At 34.2% G+C, this 18,751-nt stretch overlaps 4 protein-coding genes across 5 annotated transcripts; 1 reads left to right on the top strand and 3 right to left on the bottom strand.

Moving 5' to 3' along the window:
• The first annotated feature begins 1,128 nt into the window (after nt 1-1,128).
• Nucleotides 1,129-4,145, top strand: cmtm8b (CKLF-like MARVEL transmembrane domain containing 8b). Of its 2 annotated transcripts, none has more exons than XM_065246484.2 (4): nt 1,129-1,331; nt 2,130-2,303; nt 2,820-2,939; nt 3,862-4,145. In XM_065246484.2, the coding sequence occupies exons 1-4, from the start codon at nt 1,188-1,190 to the stop codon at nt 3,952-3,954; spliced, it is 531 nt and encodes a 176-aa protein (XP_065102556.1). In that variant the 5' UTR covers nt 1,129-1,187; the 3' UTR covers nt 3,955-4,145. The 2 variants fall into 2 exon arrangements, with proteins under 2 accessions (XP_065102556.1, XP_065102557.1); XM_065246485.2 differs by having other exon boundaries at nt 2,820-2,946.
• Nucleotides 4,146-4,961: 816 nt separating this feature from the next.
• LOC135751805 (zymogen granule membrane protein 16-like) lies at nt 4,962-6,354 on the bottom strand. Its single transcript, XM_065270060.1, has 3 exons — nt 6,259-6,354; nt 5,867-5,993; nt 4,962-5,443 (listed from the first exon to the last, which is right to left on the bottom strand). The coding sequence occupies exons 1-3, from the start codon at nt 6,311-6,313 to the stop codon at nt 5,095-5,097; spliced, it is 531 nt and encodes a 176-aa protein (XP_065126132.1). The 5' UTR covers nt 6,314-6,354; the 3' UTR covers nt 4,962-5,094.
• A 2,176-nt stretch (nt 6,355-8,530) lies between these two features.
• Nucleotides 8,531-9,968, bottom strand: LOC135751882 (zymogen granule membrane protein 16-like). The gene is made up of 4 exons (XM_065270181.1): nt 9,941-9,968; nt 9,624-9,716; nt 9,156-9,282; nt 8,531-9,004 (listed from the first exon to the last, which is right to left on the bottom strand). The coding sequence occupies exons 2-4, from the start codon at nt 9,676-9,678 to the stop codon at nt 8,680-8,682; spliced, it is 507 nt and encodes a 168-aa protein (XP_065126253.1). The 5' UTR covers nt 9,679-9,716; nt 9,941-9,968; the 3' UTR covers nt 8,531-8,679.
• A 4,173-nt stretch (nt 9,969-14,141) lies between these two features.
• Nucleotides 14,142-15,423, bottom strand: LOC135751881 (zymogen granule membrane protein 16-like). The gene is made up of 4 exons (XM_065270180.1): nt 15,383-15,423; nt 15,217-15,273; nt 14,815-14,941; nt 14,142-14,658 (listed from the first exon to the last, which is right to left on the bottom strand). The coding sequence occupies exons 2-4, from the start codon at nt 15,269-15,271 to the stop codon at nt 14,358-14,360; spliced, it is 483 nt and encodes a 160-aa protein (XP_065126252.1). The 5' UTR covers nt 15,272-15,273; nt 15,383-15,423; the 3' UTR covers nt 14,142-14,357.
• Between the last annotated feature and the right edge of the window lie 3,328 nt (nt 15,424-18,751).

Genomic DNA, 18,751 nt, shown 5'->3' with positions numbered 1-18,751 from the left:
CCCTGCACCTGTAAATACATATTTGTGTGCCTGCTTGCTTGTTTGTTTGCTCCCATTTTAAATTATAATTACATTACAATAGTGCAAGGAGATAACGGTAGTCCATAAAAAGATACAAAATGTGCCATATATAATTTAAACAATTTAATTATTCCACTAGTTATTGGATTAAACAGCATGAAAATGACGATATAACACAGTTTAATAGTTTCTTATTTAAATTCATTTTTTTATATTATTGTTTGTATTGAAATGTTTTGTATAGAATTTTCTTTACAAATACTGGACATTAAAGCACTTACCAAAAAAATCAGATGCCATTAAATCGGTGCAATGAAATAAAGAGCTAGTGGTGAAGTTTGAGAAATCACTGGTGTAGATTTGCTGCCATCTTGTGACATATGGAAATAATTTCAGGCAAGATCCAGCTCATTTTGCGTGTACATTGTTCTAGAAGTACAAAAGAGACTCATGTGATCATGTGACGTCAGGTCATACGTCATTTTTTCTGGAAGTGTTTTCATACTATGGCAACATTTATTTATTACATTTTTTATTATTATTAATTTTTTACAATTTGTTATACCATATTTTGTGAGTGATTACTATACTTATGTGATTGACAATAATAATAAATACCTGTCTAATGTCAGTTACCAATTAGTTTCTGTTGCTTTATGTTTTTGAAATTTTATTTAAATATTATTTTTGTTATATTTCTTTACGTAAAAGGAAACTTGTTTATTTTACCATCGTTTTATTTCTCAATGTTTTTGTATTATATAATGAAATGTGAGTGATATTTCTGTTCGTGTTTGTACTTATTTTGTCTTATTCTGCATTAAAAACCGTCGAAATAGTGTGTATGAATAGCCTGTTTATTTTTTTTATTGCCAGTCACATTATAATCAATAAATAACACAATCATCATCAAAATGTGGTATAACGGTTAGTTGAATAAATACATAGCCTAACGTATTGGAAAGTGAATAAAATAAGATAAAATAAAATAAAAGTTCACGACAAAAGCTCGTGAATATTGAATAGCCCACGTTAACGTTTCCTAGAAAACAGCGGAGACTCATGAATATTATGAATCGAGCCTTCGTCATAGTATCATTCATTTCCTTTAGTGATCCAGGGATGATTTTTTGTTTCTCTGAGGGAGTTTGAGTGGTTCCGTTAGAATGGAGCTCGAGTCCGGTATCAGACGTAGTGACGGGACGAATAACAGCTCCAGTATAGAGAGTCTGGGTCTGTCAAACTCCACTTTTTCTTATAATGGAAACTTTATTCGCTCGGCTTCTGCTGTGTTTATGGTGGGAGAAATCGTAAGTATTCGTGTTTGTGCAGTATTGTTATTTACAGTACAATTACTTATAGTAGTGATATTAGGAAACAAACGCATGCACAATAATACAACTTGCTATCAAAATATGTTTTCTTATTTATAAAAAGTATTTTTATTTAGGTGATCATTATTATAGCCATTCCATGCTGCATCATTTGTTAACAACATACTGTAGGAAAAGTGAAACTGGTTTGGTTTAGGATGAAATGTCTTATTGGCATTAAACACCTCATAGCTATTTTTGGCTTGCTATCATATAGGTTGGATATGAAGAACAAAATGAACTTTTGTTATGATACAGATACGTAAAGGGGAAGAAAGGAAGAGAACCAAACAAAATAGTTGGGAAACAAACTCTTCCTTTCGGCTTGTATTGTTCTTCTTCCTTCCACCACACGCTCTGAGTCAAATCCAAGGATTTCATTTCCTGCTGTGATCTATAGCCAACTTTGTCTTCTTGATGCAAAATCACTTTTCCTGTAAAATCAAGCACACGGTGACACATTCTTTCTGCTATTAAACAGGAAAGGAGGGAATGCTCTGGAGAATATGGTGTTAAATACTGTACTGTAGGTGTGGTGTCTGTTTTGCAGTTTAGAGACAAATGACATCATATGTTTTATTACATTAAATTGTGTTTTTGCACAACCTAAAAATATGACTTGCTACAGTATCAGCATTTGATGCTATGTGATAGCCATTATTTTCCTTTTCGACCAGTTTCATTGTAAATCCTCTTTTAGTTTTGGACTGTCTATGATTTTATTTTTAACCTCAGGTGTTTGGGCTACTGGTGTGGACTCTGATCGGTGGGACAGACTACGTTAATGCTCCGGCGTTGGGGTGGGTGATGTTTGTGTCAGTTTTCTACTGGGTCTTAACCATCATTCTCTTCCTTCTCTACCTGACCATAAGCCAAACCAGGATACATCTGGTCCCATGGAAAATGCTGGTGAGAATGAAAAACAAAGCGTTAAATAACATTTTTAAAATTCTCACACAATTTATTCACCTTCATACCAGCCCAGATGTAAATATATAAGCTAATTTCTGCAGTTGGACTGTAGGCTTTCATTTTAAATGGGGTCAAGATGGTAAAGCCCCAAAAATGCACATACACTCATTATTACAGTGAGTCCAATGGGAGTTAAAAAGCCAAATAATACATTTTTATTCTTTTATTTTATTTCATAATTATTAAGACTAATATTATATAGTAAGTTATATAGTGGCTCATCAAATGTCATTAATTTTTGCGTTTCTTGAGATTAGTTGTCATATGAATGTTTCATTACAAGAACCAATCATGCTGAGCCCCATGAAGCATTTTAATATATTATTTGTTTATGATCAACTGAAGAAATGAAGTTATATATATCTGGAATGGCATGAGGGTGAATAATTATGAGAGAATTTTTTTTCTCCAGACAGGCCTATATTAAATTTGATCTTTATTTTTTATTTTTAGGGAGTGTGTTTTAACGCCAGTGCCTCTGTATTGTACCTGACAGCAGCTGTGATTAGCGCTCTATCTTTGAATTCGGCCAATAGGGGGCGCTACTATTTTATCAGCTGGGTGGCATCGACGGTAAGAGGTGCAAATTTCTTGATAAATTAAAGGTGTATTGTGTAACTTTTAAAAGAATCTCTCAACAGAAATGCAATATAATATACATAACTATATTATCAGTGGTGTATAAAGACCTTACATAATGAATTGTATTGTTTAAATTAAAATTAGCCCTTTTTTATCTACATAGCCTACACAACGGGTTTCCTTACATGGAAGTCGCCATTTCGCGTCGTCATGTTTTAGTAGCCCTAAACAGACAAACTGTTCTATAGTACACGTTTTGTCTCTACGTTATCTCCGAAAATGACATTTTTGTTCTGTGGCGGCTACCTTAGCTTTTCTATGTGCTTTGAAAGGGAGAAGTGAGCTGTGCATTGAGCTGCTGGTTGCAATTCACAATCTCACCACTAGATGCCGCTAAAAATCTACACTGTAAACCTTTAAGCAGCACACGTTTTGCTTTATTTGTATGAGACACATTGTTCCAGACAATAATCTCAAACTGCTTCAGATTTATGTTTCTTTTTCACCCTACAAGTTTTCTCACTTTCAACCAACTAGTTGCATATTACTTGCATATTGACTGTTGGGCTTGTACCATTAAGTTTGCTGGATTGAGTCTAAATGACACTTGTTTTGTCCTTTAAATTGCAAACATTGAGTGTAAATGACTTCCAAATGTTTTGTGCATTTTCATAGAAGTGAAATGAAATGAAGATCAATTTAATTTAATTAACATAGGTTACCTGGTGTCCACATTATATTTAAATGCCCTTGATCTCGTGATTGATTTATAAGAATATAACAGATTTTCTTTATGCTCAAGTATGAAGGTGTCGTGAATGAGGTTAATGTCTTTCACTGATTGATTTGATGAAATGAATACATTTGTTTGATATAATTGCGTAATAACTCATTGTGTTGCTTTCTTTTGCAGATATTTGCTTCCTTGACTATGTTGTGTTATGCAGGAAATACAGTTGTGATTCTCAAATCGTGGAAATCAAAAAGTGAAGATATATCTTGTTAATTATTGTTTATCTGATAAAAGGATTATAAATATGCATGTCATGTAAGCCCATATTTCACAGAATCTTGCAGTGATTGTAGCATTGTTCTTGTAATGAAAAGAAATTATTGCTTTGTATGTGTTTGAAATGCTTCTGTATTTATGTATTGATTTTATAAATTAATTTTTTAAATAAACCATATTTGAAATCATATTGTTTTTTCTTTAAACTTCAAATCAATCAAGCAATTAGAGAAATACATTAATACACCAAATCACAGCGTGCTGAATACACTACTTTTTCAAATATTTAACACTTAACCATTCAATCCATGATCATTGAATGATCATCTGGGCTGTGAAATGGTCATTATTAAGCTGTCATTAAGTATCCTTTAAAAAAGCTCATATTTGGAGTTTAATTAAATAATTTATTTGGTGAAACTCTTAGTCCATTAGTTGTAGAAAATACATAATGATGCATTAATGTGTGCTTTATTAGTAGCCTACTAATAAACAATCAATATTACGCATGCTAAAAAGAATCTAGTTAATAGTAAATTATGTACTTTAATATAAAACACAGGATGATCTGTTAAGTGTTGTAGGAGTCAAATTTCCAGATATACCTGTTGTAGGGAATTAATGTAAATTATGAAGACATTTTTCTTTTACTTTTGTCATGCACAATTTAAAGGCCTACTGCATATCCAGACTTTCACATGCATTTTTCTTCATATATGTGTGACTTATATGAAGAACTAAGAATTAATGTGTGTAAATATGGGTACCGCACTATAAATGTACCTTTACAATATGCATTAGGTAAACACGTTTATTCAAAATCACTGTGAACATAAACATTTTCATCACATCCAGTAAAAATCAAAAACCATTTTACTGTACTTTATATATTCTTTTAATATCTCATTTACCTTAGTTCTAGTTTACTTTAAAATATTGTTTGTATAAGTTTTAGATTTAAAAAAATCATGAGATTATATAAAACACATACATCATGCCATGTGCTAAAATAAACACAACAAACTGTTTTGCTATATACTGTTGTTAAAAGAAATAAATGTGTAGTCAGGACAAGAAGTGTCTGTAGCTGTTTGCTTAGTTTGCAGTTAAAGCAAAGGTACAGCACACTGAGTAATTTTAAGATGGAACTGCAGTAGTGGTGCCAGTAGTGGTTGTTTGACTGGGGTAATACATAGCCCAATGAGCACCAATGGAGGTGATGCCATTGCCATTCTGTCGACCACTTAGGAAACGCAGCTCAGCTCCATCATGAGCGGGGTAGAAGTTAAACGAGGTGCCTGAAGGCTGCCCAATTTTAAATATGCGCCCTGTATTAGTGACGAACATAAGCTGATAGATATAACCATAGTCATGCTTTCCAGAGACCTGAATGATGAATTCATTGTCATTTAGCGTCCACTCCATTAGATTGACATAGGTCCCACCAACCACGTCTGTCCAGTCGTTGCCATATTTTAGCTGAATCCTGCACAGAGAAACATATTAGATCTGGATAGATGTGTTATTATTATTTTATTATGAAATAACTTTTACAATTAATTGGATCTATGGTATCAACACATTATAGCACTTTAAAAAAAAAAATGTGATAATACTTTACAGTAAGCATTAGATAACAATTATCAATATAGTTTATTATCATTTACTTAATAGGTGTGCGTTTACTGAAAGATAATGCACACCCTTAGAGCGTTTGTCAACCCAATCAGAATGAAGCATTCAACAGCCCTGTGGTATAGCCAAAGTAATGTTAACAAATACAACCCTGTTGTAAAGTGTTACAGTACTATTCAATAATATCTAGCTTCTTTTAATTTCTTAGTAAACTATTATAAGCGTTACTGATTTTTTGCAGTGTCATTTGAGTCATGAGCATGAGTCAGTTTACCCAGTAATGTAAGCGTTTGGATACTCCCAGATTCGAATGCCTGTAATGCGTTCTTCATGGGCAGTGGAAAATGAAACTCCAGTTCCATCCCCAACAGCAGGTGAGTAAGAGTAAAAATCAGGTAATGCTGAAATAGGAAAAGATCATAAGTCTGTCTGGGCAACAAATTGGTCAATATCTCTCGATAGCAGCGGTATTTTATGTATGATTATATATTACACTTTTTTGTGTACATAATCACATTTTAACTGCAGGGCTGTGCAGAGACCTTTGGAGGGCAGGTGCTCAAAGTACAAAAAGGGTACGTTCCTCTCTTACATGCACGCACATTATTAAATAATATTTCTTTTAATTTTTCTCAAATATTTGAGAATAAGTTAAGAGATACTTACGCATTGCCATGCCCACTGCACAAACTCCAGCGAGAACTAAAATAAGATTTAGCATTTTTGACTGAATTGCTGTCCAGTGCACTCCTAAACTCCCGAGAATCTAAACAAGGGACATGATTGATGAGGTGGTTAATCAACTTATGCCAGTCACGTTAAAACATAAATAAATAAATAAATAAATCAGTAATATCTTTTGTCCGTAAATAAGATACCCTGCTGTGTTTTGATCAAGAGGACTTTCTCTGCAAGTTGCTTTGCATGAATGAAAAGTACTGAAATAAATAATATTTGTCTAACAGGAATTTAATTTTCAAGCATTAGAGAGTATCATCCATTTATTTGCACACCCATAAGAAAAAAATCTTATTAAAAAGACACAAATTTAAAGGCAGAATCAAAGACATTGCAATAGAGAAAGAGATCAAAGTACAGTATTTGGTAATATAAATGTGATGCTTTATTCTATACCTGTTGTTGAGCCTGTCTGCTTGCTGATGTGTGTGTTGATCTACCTGTATTTATACTCTCCTGTCAGTCAGACCTCTTCTTTTTGGTTTAAGTGCTTTCGTGTTTTATATGACACACCTCAGATGGAATGTTGTGGAACTCATATTAACATTTGGCATGTCTGCAAAAAACTAAAAATATTCCCTTATGGGAAACATGCATGTGACATGACATTATTTAAGTTTAGTGTAGTTAACACTTAATTTGTTTTTAGTGATGCATATAGGTTTTTTAATTCCACTTTTTTTCTAAGTGATTTAACTGATTTGTCCACCTAGAATGGGGTTAGGCTAAATTTAACCAGCATCAGTTCCCATTATCAGCAGTATAGAACGCTTTAAATGAAATATTAATAGTAAATTTGTCATGATTTACTAGGAGACAGAACCCAAGGGCAGGCTTAAATGGACACAAGCAGACTTTATTTAAATTAAACAGGGAAACAAAAACCAAGGAGGGGGCAAAACGAGCTATAGATATAGTTAATCTGTGTAAATTTATAGTGTTTGTGTTGAGCTGTTGAACTCCGGCTCACTACAATTGTTTAAAAGCAACTCATTTGCATTTATGCATTTGTCTAAAGCCACTATAGTGCATTCAAGAAATACATTTTTATAAGTAGCTGTGCTCTGTTAATCAAACCAATGACCTTTGTGCTGTTAAAGGAACAGTATGTAAGAAATTCATGTCAATTAATCATAAAATGGTCCTGATATGTCACTAGACATTAAGAAATCATTTTCATTTCAAATACTTATATCACTGACAACAGCAGTCCAGCCAAGATATTGTCATTTAAAAAGTGGATTTGCAGCCCTCAACTGATGTTTATATTGTCATGTTGTGTATTGGCCACCAGTTGGGTGATTGCAGTACCAGTTTTAGCCACAAGTTTTGTGATTGCAGTACCAGTTTTGGCCACAGTCCTACATACTACAGGAGCTACAGGAACAAATTACAAATAACATCATGTTGTTAAGTCTTCATTTCATTTCTTTCAAATGTGTACTGTATGTAAACATCGTTAGCACAAATTTAACAAAGGTTCATTTTGTGACATTTAACTGAACAAATAAATAAATTTTGTTATCACCTGTAGATTACCTATAGTCTGCTATGGTTGATATCGATCAGACCAGAGGATACTGCCAATGTGAACCTGTACCGTATTTATACTCTACAGCTAATCAAAATATGTTTTATTTGCCAAACATTGTGTCTTTGTTTTCAAGTCTGGCTTCTCAGCTTTAGAATTCAAAACCGTTGTTTGCATTTGAGGTGTAGTTTTTACTTTCAGTATTGTTTGTTTAAAAATGAAAGCATTATACCTTATTTCAAATAGGCTATGCTTATTATAATGTTTATTTAAATTAGGAAAACTACTCCACATTTTGCTGTGACTGATATTTGCTTTCATGTTCATTTGATCATCAAACACTGTCATTTGATTTTTCATTAGATACAACATTCACTGTACTCTGATTGTTTTTTTCTGTTTACCACTGTAAAAATGATCAACATATATTTGTATGTTACTTTAACTAAACAAATTAAGTTAAACAGTTTCAACTTGTGTTTATAAGTTAACTCAACTTATAACAAGTCAAAACTTGAATGGACTTGCAAACCAAGATGTTTTAATTTCATGCTGTATTTATTTTTACAGTGCTTGATATTCCACATTGTTGTGCATAACAGTTGGCTATTCAGATATATAATAAGTATAAAACAAGCAAGACAAATAAATAATGGGATTCATGTTTATTCAAGCTGATGACAAAGTTTATTTGAAAAGACCCGACGTACCTATCATAGGTTAAAGTGAACAAAACATAGCCATTGACTAAGTAACAACAATCATGTTGGGAAAGAAACTAATAATGCAAAAACATGAACAAAAACCACAGGCTGAACTTAAGGTGTTACACTGCTGTCAGTGTTGTAAACAGCCCAGTGAGCTCCGATGGAGGTGATGCCCCATCCATTTTGTCGCCCACTTATAAAACGTAGTTCACTTCCATCATGGGTTGGGAAGAAGTGAAACGAGGTGCCAGAAGGTTGCCCCACTTTAAATGATCTCCCACGGCTAGTGACAAACATGATCTCAAAGACGTAACCTGAGTAATACTTTCCAGAAACCTCCATGATGTATTCATTGTCAGATAGTGTCATCTCCATTGGAATGCCATAATTTACAGAAATCATGTCTGTCCAGTTGCCATTATATTGCAGCTGGATCCTAAAAAGATCATAATTTATTTATAAAAAGTCATCATTTTACGCCAAAGAATGCATTTGTCATAAAGCTTATGGACTACTACGTAAATCAACCAGAGCTTTTATAATATATTATTTAAACCAGTAAACCAGCGGTGCATAGGTTAACTTACCCACTGGGGTATGCATTAGAGTACTCCCAGACTCTGATTCCAGTGATACGACCTTCATGTGCAGAAGAGTACATCACTCCACTGCCATCACCCGCTTCAGGTGAGTAGGAGTAAAAATCTGGTAAAGCTGAAAGAAAAGGAGCGATAACACAAAGTTACACTGACTGTCAGGTTCTGCTTAAACTTCTTTTATAAAGTCACAGGTCACTTTTTATGAACAGCAAATTATTAATAATGAATGCATTTTTAAAGTACTTCAATTACAGTTATTTATCATTTAAAAATCTAGGTTGTCTTTTATCAAAATCTATTTCGGATTTCTAGTAAAAATATTGTGAATGCATTTATTTACCTGTTTGTTAAAAAAAATTGTGAGATTCTTTTTACATGCTAAAATGTATTTCTTATTATCTGCCATTTCTGCTGAATGGTTTTGCATGTTGTATAATATGTGCCAGTAATACTCACGCATAGCAATGCCCACTGTACAAACTCCAGCGAGGACCAGAATCACATGCAGCATTTTGAATTCAATTGCTGTCTTGCGCACACACAAGGAATCTAAAAGCAACAACATAGATTGTGTGTCTGCTCAGTGTATTGTCTATTTGTCTCAGAATCACTTTGAATAAAACAAATATTGTACATAAGCTACTGCATCACACAAAACTTGATGCAAAAATGTTATCTGTTATATGATGAATGATAAATAATTGACAAATACTTATTGCTCCACATATAAAGATGACAAACACTTGTTTATGTTGCTATAGAAATGTAATTACCTGCAGTTATACACTTGATGTGGTTGGAGGAGATTGTCTGCTCTCTAAACTTACCTGTATTTATACATTCTTGCATATAGTCAGATGGTTTCTATTGGTTGAAGTGCTTGTGTGATTCAGACTCTTATGACACACCTCAGAAAGAAAGTTAAGGAACTCACAATAAGGTTTCAGTGATAAGAAAGCTTAGACAAATATTTTCTCTTCAACTCGCATTTAATATGATTTAATACAATGTCTCAGCTTATTGATTGCAATGGTTTTCACATCTGGTATTTATGTATGTAAAAAAGCATGCAATATAAAATAGAGTCACCTGATGAAAATACTACATAATACTATAATACATGCATACACTGTAAAAAAAATTTGCCTCCCTAACTCAAAATTTTCTAGTGACTGGTAACATTGACAATTTTCATTTGGGCCAATAGATTTTCGGTGAATTGAATTTTATCAATTGTGGCAACGATCTTTAAACATTAGCTCAATGGGAAATAACAGGTTGAGCCAATTGAAAATAAGAAACCATGTTTTTTGCCCATTTAACTTTTTTAAATTGTGGTAGCATTCTTATTTTAATTTACCCAAACTAAAATGTATATTGCTAAAATTATATTGGTAAGGAACCATGCTGAATTGTTTATTCCCCGTTGTCCTAATAGAAAAAGAAACACTCAAACTATTTTGTAACATTTTATTCATTTTTATTTATTAGTAATACCTTAAAATTGTAAACATACAGAAATGGTCCGCATACAATTGCACAGTAGACATTAGAATAATTATTTTTAATAAAAAGTTTCATACAAAACAGTCACAAATATTTTGTGAAAATGTAAATAAAATGTAAGTAACTGAGTGTACCATACCAAGGGACGATTTCCTGGACAGGGCTTATCCTAGTTCCAGACTAAAAAGCATGTTTAAGCTGTCTTATTTTAAAATCATCTTTCACCGACATATCTTAATCAATATCAATGCCCTTGTTTTGTCTCAAGATGCACACCAGTAATGTTTTTTATAAGGTTTGTTTGTAAAAACTACCTAAATGTCCTAATATAACTAAGGCCTAATCCTCTAGATTGATCTAGACCCTGTACGGGAAAACGCCCAAGTGTTCAGTAAAGCTTCACATAGATTTTAGTACTCAAAGCTCATGGAACCGCCACCTAACAATTCAAACGTTAAACATGTAAAACATTTTACAAATAGGCCTATCTCCAAAAACATATAAAAGTGGGGAGGGTTCCTCACCCAACGTTAATCACAATTTCACTTGAATTTAACATTCTGACACTAAGTAAGAGCTTATGAAACTACTTTAAACACTCTAAACAATGCCTCATAACAGTTTAAACATTAAACACCTAAAACATTCTACAAATTAAAGGCATAAAGTCTCACAATATTTCCAGCACAACCTGCTCACTGGAAATTAATCTTGACATGGATCAGCAACTGCTCAGTGTTTCACAAATTCCCATTTTCATGTCACGTGTGTAAAAGCCTTGGTACTCTGTAAGAAGTAAAAAAGAATCACTGAGTGTACATGTACCAAATGAAGCCAATGTAATAAATAAAACCAGATCAATACGGAATATCCTCGAAGTTTACACTTCTAAACATAAAAAAACGGCTGCTCTTAGCTATATTGCTGTTTAACATTATGAAAATAAAACAATTTTAATATAGAAGTACAGTTATTTTGATACTTCACAACAATAACAAATCCAGTAACAAACCTGTTCAGAAAGTGAAGCTTATCTTATGTGAGTAGATTCAGACCAATATAAAAATATGAAGTGACATGTAAATACTTTTTTTAATTGGATTTATGTTGTCGTGCAATATATTTGTCATGTTATAAATTTTTTTACAAGCTATCTGTCACAATGTAGGACATTGTGCCATTTATATACAGTGGTATGTTTTCAAAACGTGTAAATAGCATTGATTGTAATCATCCAGTGCCACATTTATCTTACAATAAGTTTTATTAAGAAATGTTGTTAGGGTTTTTAGTTTAGCTTAGTTAGCTTTTAGGGGTAACATTATAACTAATAATGAACTGCACTTATACAACATTTATTAATCTTTGTTCAGGTTAATTTCAACAATTACTAATCCTTTATTTAAATCTTGTTAACTTTAGTTATTGCACTGTGAACTAACATGAACAAACAATTAAAAGCTTTATTTCTATTAACTATAATTAACAAGATTAATAAATACTGTAACAAATGTATTGCTCATGGTTTGTTCATGTTAACTAATGATAACTAATGAACCTTATTGTAAAGTGTTACCGCTTTTAGTTTTGCTGTTTTGCATGCATGTGAATGTGTTACATGAAAACAACATTATAATACATCATTTAAATCGTGACAAGCTTAAGGTTAAATAGCTTGGTGAACAAAGAGAGATCAATCATCTGCAAAAATAGCAACAGAACAAATAAAAAAATTTAGTACCAAAGAACAATAATACCTGCAGGAAGAAAACAATGATGAGAAATTACTGGAACAGTTAATGTGCAGTAATATTTCCTCATTATGGTCATTCCATTTTCTGTAACAAGCTAGACTAGCTTTATCAACCTATTTTTATCTCATGTATGATTTTTTGGAGAAGTGCACATAGACTGTGGTGTACTGTATGATGTGCATTGTAGCTGTAGTTGCAAACACAAAAAACTGTAAATCATTCTCAACTTGGATGCAGGGGTGACAAAACAAAAACAAGTTATGCAACATAAGCAATAGAAGCCATAAAATAAAGGGGTGTCAAAATCATGGTCAACTATCATGAGAAACTATTCTTGCATTTATATGAACTCTCCTTAAGACCATTACAGGCTAATGATAAGCCTATCTCATGTGCATGGTTTTGCACTAATTTAAAATGTTTCACAATAATGTGTCAGATTAAAGGAATAGTTCACCCAAAAATGAAAATTTGCCAATATTTTACTATACCATAAGTCATCCTACAGTAGGTGTATATGACTTTCATCTGTAAGCTGAACACAGTCAGAGTTACAGTATATTTAATAATATCCTGGATCTTCTGAGCTTCATAATGGCACTGGATAGTGCTAAGGCTACAAAAAGTGCATGCATCCACCAAAAATGAATCTATACAATTATTAAATGTAACCTTAATATTAAATATATAAGAAGAAATGCCTTTAACCATAAAAACACTGCACACATTAATCATAAAACCACAAATTAATGTCATGGGCAATGTTCTGGTTTGGTACCATTTCTTGATCAACTTGTTACCCAATGATCATTATAGACAAATACAAACTCATTACATAAAGAATATCAAGTACGCAGAAAAGCGAACACCACCAAAATAGAAACATGATGCACATTACGAACTCACAACAGTGCTTGCCAGTTCAATTGCGATAATAGACTGCTTTGTATGTGAATAAAGACACACGAGGAACATGAGGTGAAATAGAGTGTATAAAAATGTCTGACGGTAAAATATATGAATATAGTAAGCATGCATTTACAATGAACTATATATTTATATAGCGTTTATTAATCTTTGTTAATGTTTAGTTGATCAACTAGCCTAATGTTTTAAGTTGAAAATGTTTAGGTTAATGTTAATTAAATTAATTAGCACTTTGTGTATGAAATGTGCTATACAAATAAACTTGCCTTAATTAACATGTACTAAGAATAAGATGAATAAATCCTGTTGAAGTATTATTTATTGTCAGTTCAGGTTAACGTACCTAACAAAGGATAATGCACATTGCATAGTGTTACTTAAATATGTTTAGTTTATAAATATTTATGGCCTGTACATTTTCTCAAGTCACCGGGCATTGGCACAATCTATATACACTGTAAAAAGTGAAAGTGTGATAAACTTAAAAAATAACTTCAATTGGTAATTGAATTTTGAAAAAGTGAAAAATTTAAGTTTGTAAAGCTTACATTTTTAGTTATTACCAATTGAATTAAGTAGATCCAACTTTCACTTTTTACATGTTTAGTATAGCACTGATTTGGTGCTACTTTTAATAACACATCACAGAGCTCTGTAATATGTTTTTTTCATAAATGTGTCTTTTATCCATAAAGACTGGCCAATAGACTTTTAGTAGCTAATAAAGACAAGACATCTAAAATGACTTTTAATGCATATTTTATTAGATTGATGATGATACCTGAAATTAACAAAAAGAATCAACGACCATAGACATATAACTAATTAGTATAAAGAATCAAAACACATTTCTGTGGAGATAAGTGAACTATTTTCAATGCAAAACATCTGCTGCTAATCAATCTGAAAAAAAAAAACATTTACAGAAAATTAAGAGATGGAAAAATATTTTGTCAAACAATTATGTTTGTTTTATTTGATTTAATGTTTATATTTCTCAGCTCTATTTCACTATGGCCCAATGAGCCCCAATGGAAGTGATGGCCCATCCATCGTTTCGACCACTGAGAAAACGCAGTTGACTTCCTTTCACGGTTGGATAAAAGTTGAATGAGTTTCCAACAGGCGATCCCACTTTAAAATATCTCCCCGTATTAGTGACAAAAATCAGCTCATAGATATAATTGCTGTGCTTTCCCGAGATCTGACTGATGAATTCTTTATCATAGATCACCATCTCCTGTTGATTGCCATAACCTGAACCAATCAGATCTGTCCAGTTACCGTCATATTTCATCTGGATCCTGAAACAGATCAAAGAATGATGAACTTGTTTGATGATAAAAAGTAAAGAGAAAATAACCGAACCAAACATGTTTCATCTAGAACATGGTTAACATACAGTAGTGGTTATATTATAAATAATATACAGACCATCGGTTCTGCTTAAGCAAACATACCCGGTAATATAGTTGCCGGGATATTCCCAGATTCGGAGTCCTGTGATTAGACCCTCATGTGCCGTGGAGAATTCGGTGCCGCCGCCGCCCCCAACACCAACCGAGTAAGAGAAAGTATCAGGTAAGGCTGAAATAATGAACAACAGCTGTATGAGATCCACAAAATAAATCAACAGATGAATGAGAGACTTTACATGAAGTTAGCAGGTTCATTGCAATTACATTTAATAGTTAAAACAGTGCAGTATGCAAAGTACTGATTTATAAAACAATTTACTTTACATTTCAATAATTTATGTGAAATCTTACTTATGAAATCAGAACTTAAGGACACATTTAATTGTCTTCATATGTTTGTTGTGTATTATAATATAGCATGAAGAAGATCAGACTGTTACTCACGTTTAGTTGTGCCTATAGCACAAACTGCAGAGAGGATCAGGCACAGGTGCAGCATTTCTGTTTAATACAAACAGCAGATAAATTAACACAAATAAACACAAAGAAATACATATTAGTATTTTAAAACATTAGTATATTTGTTTAAAGAAAAGTATGATATCATTACCTGTAGTTTAGCCTGCGTGTGGTTGATAGCTGAGGTGTCTTGGTCTTTTGTTCTGCTTTCACATTCGTCACACCTCTTAAACTTTTTTTAGATGGAATTTTTAGAACTCACAACAACCAATGGTGTGTTTGGCTCACATTTCTTAAATTTGTATTACACATTGATTTCCATAACCACCAAATAAAGTTTTTACAGTAGTGTTGGTCTTTTTCAAGATTTAGTTATGCTGTCAGAAATTGTGTGCTATACATTTTGCTTAGTATTTTACTGTAACTGCATTTAAAAAATAACAACTTTAGTAACTATAGGGATTTTCACACTTGAAATAATAAAACCCAAGTTATTCCAAACCCCAGGTCAAAGGATTCCTGGTTATCTGTTTCACACTGTTTATACTTAACCAGGAGTTGAAAGATAACCCTGGGTATTCATAATCTGACGCTTTACATTGTACATTCATAAACCCTGGGTTAACGTTTATATTTGCATAGTTGTGGTGTCAACAGGAACAATGTCAAAATGGCTAATTAAACACTTTGAATTCTAAAGAAGGGCTTTACACACTGCGCTTCACCCCGAGTTATCTTCGTTCTAAAACCTGCTTTTAACCCTAGGTGAAGGATCGTTTCACACTTGTAATCCCTGAAATTAACCCAGGGTTATGAAACCTTGCTCCGAAGCAGGGTTAGCAACACTTTTGAGAGGGTTAACCCCGCATTGCGGTTCCAATTGTGTGCAGTGTGAAACAAAGGCTGCATTTACGCTTGGCATTAACATGCGACCTGTATCTGGATGTTGTCCACAAACGCTTCGAAAAGACTAGTGTAAACGCGTTTGTGATCGGAATGTTATCCGATCCGTGTGTCCTGATGCAGAGTAGTCGAGGACACTTTGTGATTGGATCTCAGTGTAATGTAACCGCAATCCAGCCATCATATCTGCATTCACAGGTCAATGTCACACAAAGCCCCGCCCACTATCAGTATCCTCTCTCGGAAGGTTCATCATTGTCAAAGATGGAGGAGTTTAGATCTTGGAGCGCAGCAGAGACTCGCAAACTAATAGCTTTATGGAGTGATGCCAGCATTAAAGCTAAGCTTGAAAGTAGCTGCAGAAATAAACCTATTTACGAGCGTATAGCTGAAGACAAGCGTAAAGAAGGTTACAAACGAAACTGGCTCCAATGCCAAGGAAAAATTAAACATTTGAAGACAAGCTATAAGAAGGCGAAAGACGCTAACAAGCAAAGTGGCAATGGAAGGCCAACTTGTCCTTTTTATGACGAGTTGGATTTAGTCTTGGGTGACCGACCCACAACACAGCCACTAACTGCTTTTGACTCAGCTACACCGGAAGACGAGGATTAAGACCTTGAAGAAAGTAAGTTGGATACGGATTATAAACATGGCTTGTTGGCATGATAACCATAACGCTAGCAGGCTTCATTTTCGCTTAGGCAGCGGATGTTTTTATTTCAGTAACAACAGTTTTATTTTGCTAACATTATTGATTGAACAGAGTAAAAAAAGATTAATCAATAGTAGCAGTCACCGTAGTATACATAGTAAAATGTTTGTTACAAATTTGCGTACAAAGTACAGATAAAAACTAGCATGCTATATACTGTATACTGCATTGTAGAAAGTTGATAAATTGTAACTATAGAAAGTTGATAAATTGTAATAAATCCTGGAGTTTACTTTACCACCCACTACGCAAAGTGACGTCGGAATTACGTCTTTTTCATGTCATTTTTGGACGTCCAAATCCGGTCCATAAAATGGGTTGTTTTGTAACGCCAGGCGACGTCTTTTTTTTTGAAGTCTTTTGCACGTCTAAAGGTTAACATCCAGAGGACCTCCGTGTAAGGAAAACAGACATGAAAAAGTGAAAATAGAGGATTGTCTCTGCACTACACCCATTCATTGCAATACCGAAACACTACAGTCATTTCCTGCCGGCCGTGGGATTCGAACTACCGATCTCTGGGTTATAAGCAAGTCTCGCTAACCACTCAGCCACACGGCCATATCATATACTGTATGTGAGAATATTTTCATGTTTTATTGTACCCAGTTAAAGTAGGGTTTACCGAATATACTGTGGTGGCCAAAATTATTAGAACACTTGGCAGTTTTGAAAATATTGACCTTTTTGCCTCGAAACTATGATTTCATTTTATAATACAGAATACCGAAGCCTTTATTGTCACATGGTCACAAGTACCAGCGAAATTAGCCATCAACCTCTCCATACATACAATACATATATTATGACAATGGGGGACAGGAAGACAGGGATTGAGGAAGAAATTTAGCATAACATGATGTAGGGGAGGAGAAAAAAATTATGCTCCTTTGGAGAGAACTGTGTGGGAACAGGAAAAACACCTCAGCAACATAAGCACATATGTCACAGGTCGGAGTGGACCACAGGTGTCGTGAGTCTCGCCCCTCCCTAGTTTCCACCTCGAGGAGGTCCCAAGAGCACCCCAATGACCAGACACACAAGGGCGTCAGTAAACTTTAAAACAACCTTTATTTAATTTAATTAAAATGTAGGCAGGGGGCAAGGGAGAGGGAATCTAAAACCAAACTCTCGGGCCAGAGAGTATCGAGCCTGGAATGCTCGCACTTCGTCACGGGGATTCCTCGGATAAGTCTTCCGAGTCACACTGTTTTCTGTGTTTCAGGCTGACTTCCCGTGGCGCCTTTCCTCCTTCCTGAGGCAAAGAGAGAGACACGTTGAGTAACACGTTTGACTGAGGTGAGTACCTTGTGCCGCGGCGTCCGCTCGGAAGACGCTTTGGCGATGGGCAGATGGAGTTTCCAAGGCCAACTGGACTTCCTTCGGACGCAGAGATGGTTAGTATTCAGCTCTCAGCCCCCAATGTATGTACAGATAAGGTAAGTAGTTCTTCGTTGTGGATATACAAGTAGGTATCACAGGTAAGTAGCTTGGGTGTACAGATGTGTATACAAAGGGGTAACTGAACCTTCTCTTTGAGCGTACCGGGACGTATCCGAGGTAAGTAGCTTGTAGCTGGGACTTACAGGTGCGGGTTCAAGGTAAGTACTCTTAATTTGAGCGTACAGGCCCGTGTGCAGAAAGGAAATCTGGATCTTCACTTTGGACCTACAGGGGCATAGTCACAAGTAAGTTGCTTTTGATTTGGGCATACAGGTGCGTGTTCAAAGCTAATTAACTCTTAATTTGGGTATACAGGTACGTGTGCAGAAAGGGTGACTGGATCTTCACTCTGGACATACAGGGCATATTCACAGGTAAGTGGCTTTTAGCTTTGGGCATACAGGTACGTGTACAGAAAGGGTAACTGGATCTTCACTCTGGGCATACAGGGGCGTATTC

This window comes from Paramisgurnus dabryanus, chromosome 13 (genome assembly GCF_030506205.2).
Source record: "Paramisgurnus dabryanus chromosome 13, PD_genome_1.1, whole genome shotgun sequence".
Lineage (NCBI taxonomy): Eukaryota > Metazoa > Chordata > Actinopteri > Cypriniformes > Cobitidae > Paramisgurnus > Paramisgurnus dabryanus.
This window is presented reverse-complemented; position numbering and strand designations above follow the sequence as displayed.

Bases quoted from the DNA above. Each gene is read 5' to 3' on its own strand.
- cmtm8b (XM_065246484.2), top strand. From the start codon at position 1,188: ATGGAGCTCGAGTCCGGTATCAGACGTAGTGACGGGACGAATAACAGC. The intron at 1,332-2,129 runs GTAAGTATTCGT...TTTTAACCTCAG, and splicing joins TGTTTATGGTGGGAGAAATC to GTGTTTGGGCTACTGGTGTG. The intron at 2,940-3,861 runs GTAAGAGGTGCA...TTTCTTTTGCAG, and splicing joins TCAGCTGGGTGGCATCGACG to ATATTTGCTTCCTTGACTAT.
- LOC135751805 (XM_065270060.1), bottom strand. From the start codon at position 6,313: ATGCTAAATCTTATTTTAGTTCTCGCTGGAGTTTGTGCAGTGGGCATG. The intron at 5,994-6,258 runs GTAAGTATCTCT...TTCCTATTTCAG, and splicing joins TGCAGTGGGCATGGCAATGC to CATTACCTGATTTTTACTCT. The intron at 5,444-5,866 runs GTAAACTGACTC...TTCTCTGTGCAG, and splicing joins CCAAACGCTTACATTACTGG to GATTCAGCTAAAATATGGCA.
- LOC135751882 (XM_065270181.1), bottom strand. From the start codon at position 9,678: ATGCTGCATGTGATTCTGGTCCTCGCTGGAGTTTGTACAGTGGGCATT. The intron at 9,283-9,623 runs GTGAGTATTACT...CTTTTCTTTCAG, and splicing joins TACAGTGGGCATTGCTATGC to CTTTACCAGATTTTTACTCC. The intron at 9,005-9,155 runs GTAAGTTAACCT...TGATCTTTTTAG, and splicing joins TCTAATGCATACCCCAGTGG to GATCCAGCTGCAATATAATG.
- LOC135751881 (XM_065270180.1), bottom strand. From the start codon at position 15,271: ATGCTGCACCTGTGCCTGATCCTCTCTGCAGTTTGTGCTATAGGCACA. The intron at 14,942-15,216 runs GTGAGTAACAGT...TCATTATTTCAG, and splicing joins TGCTATAGGCACAACTAAAC to CCTTACCTGATACTTTCTCT. The intron at 14,659-14,814 runs GTATGTTTGCTT...GATCTGTTTCAG, and splicing joins CCCGGCAACTATATTACCGG to GATCCAGATGAAATATGACG.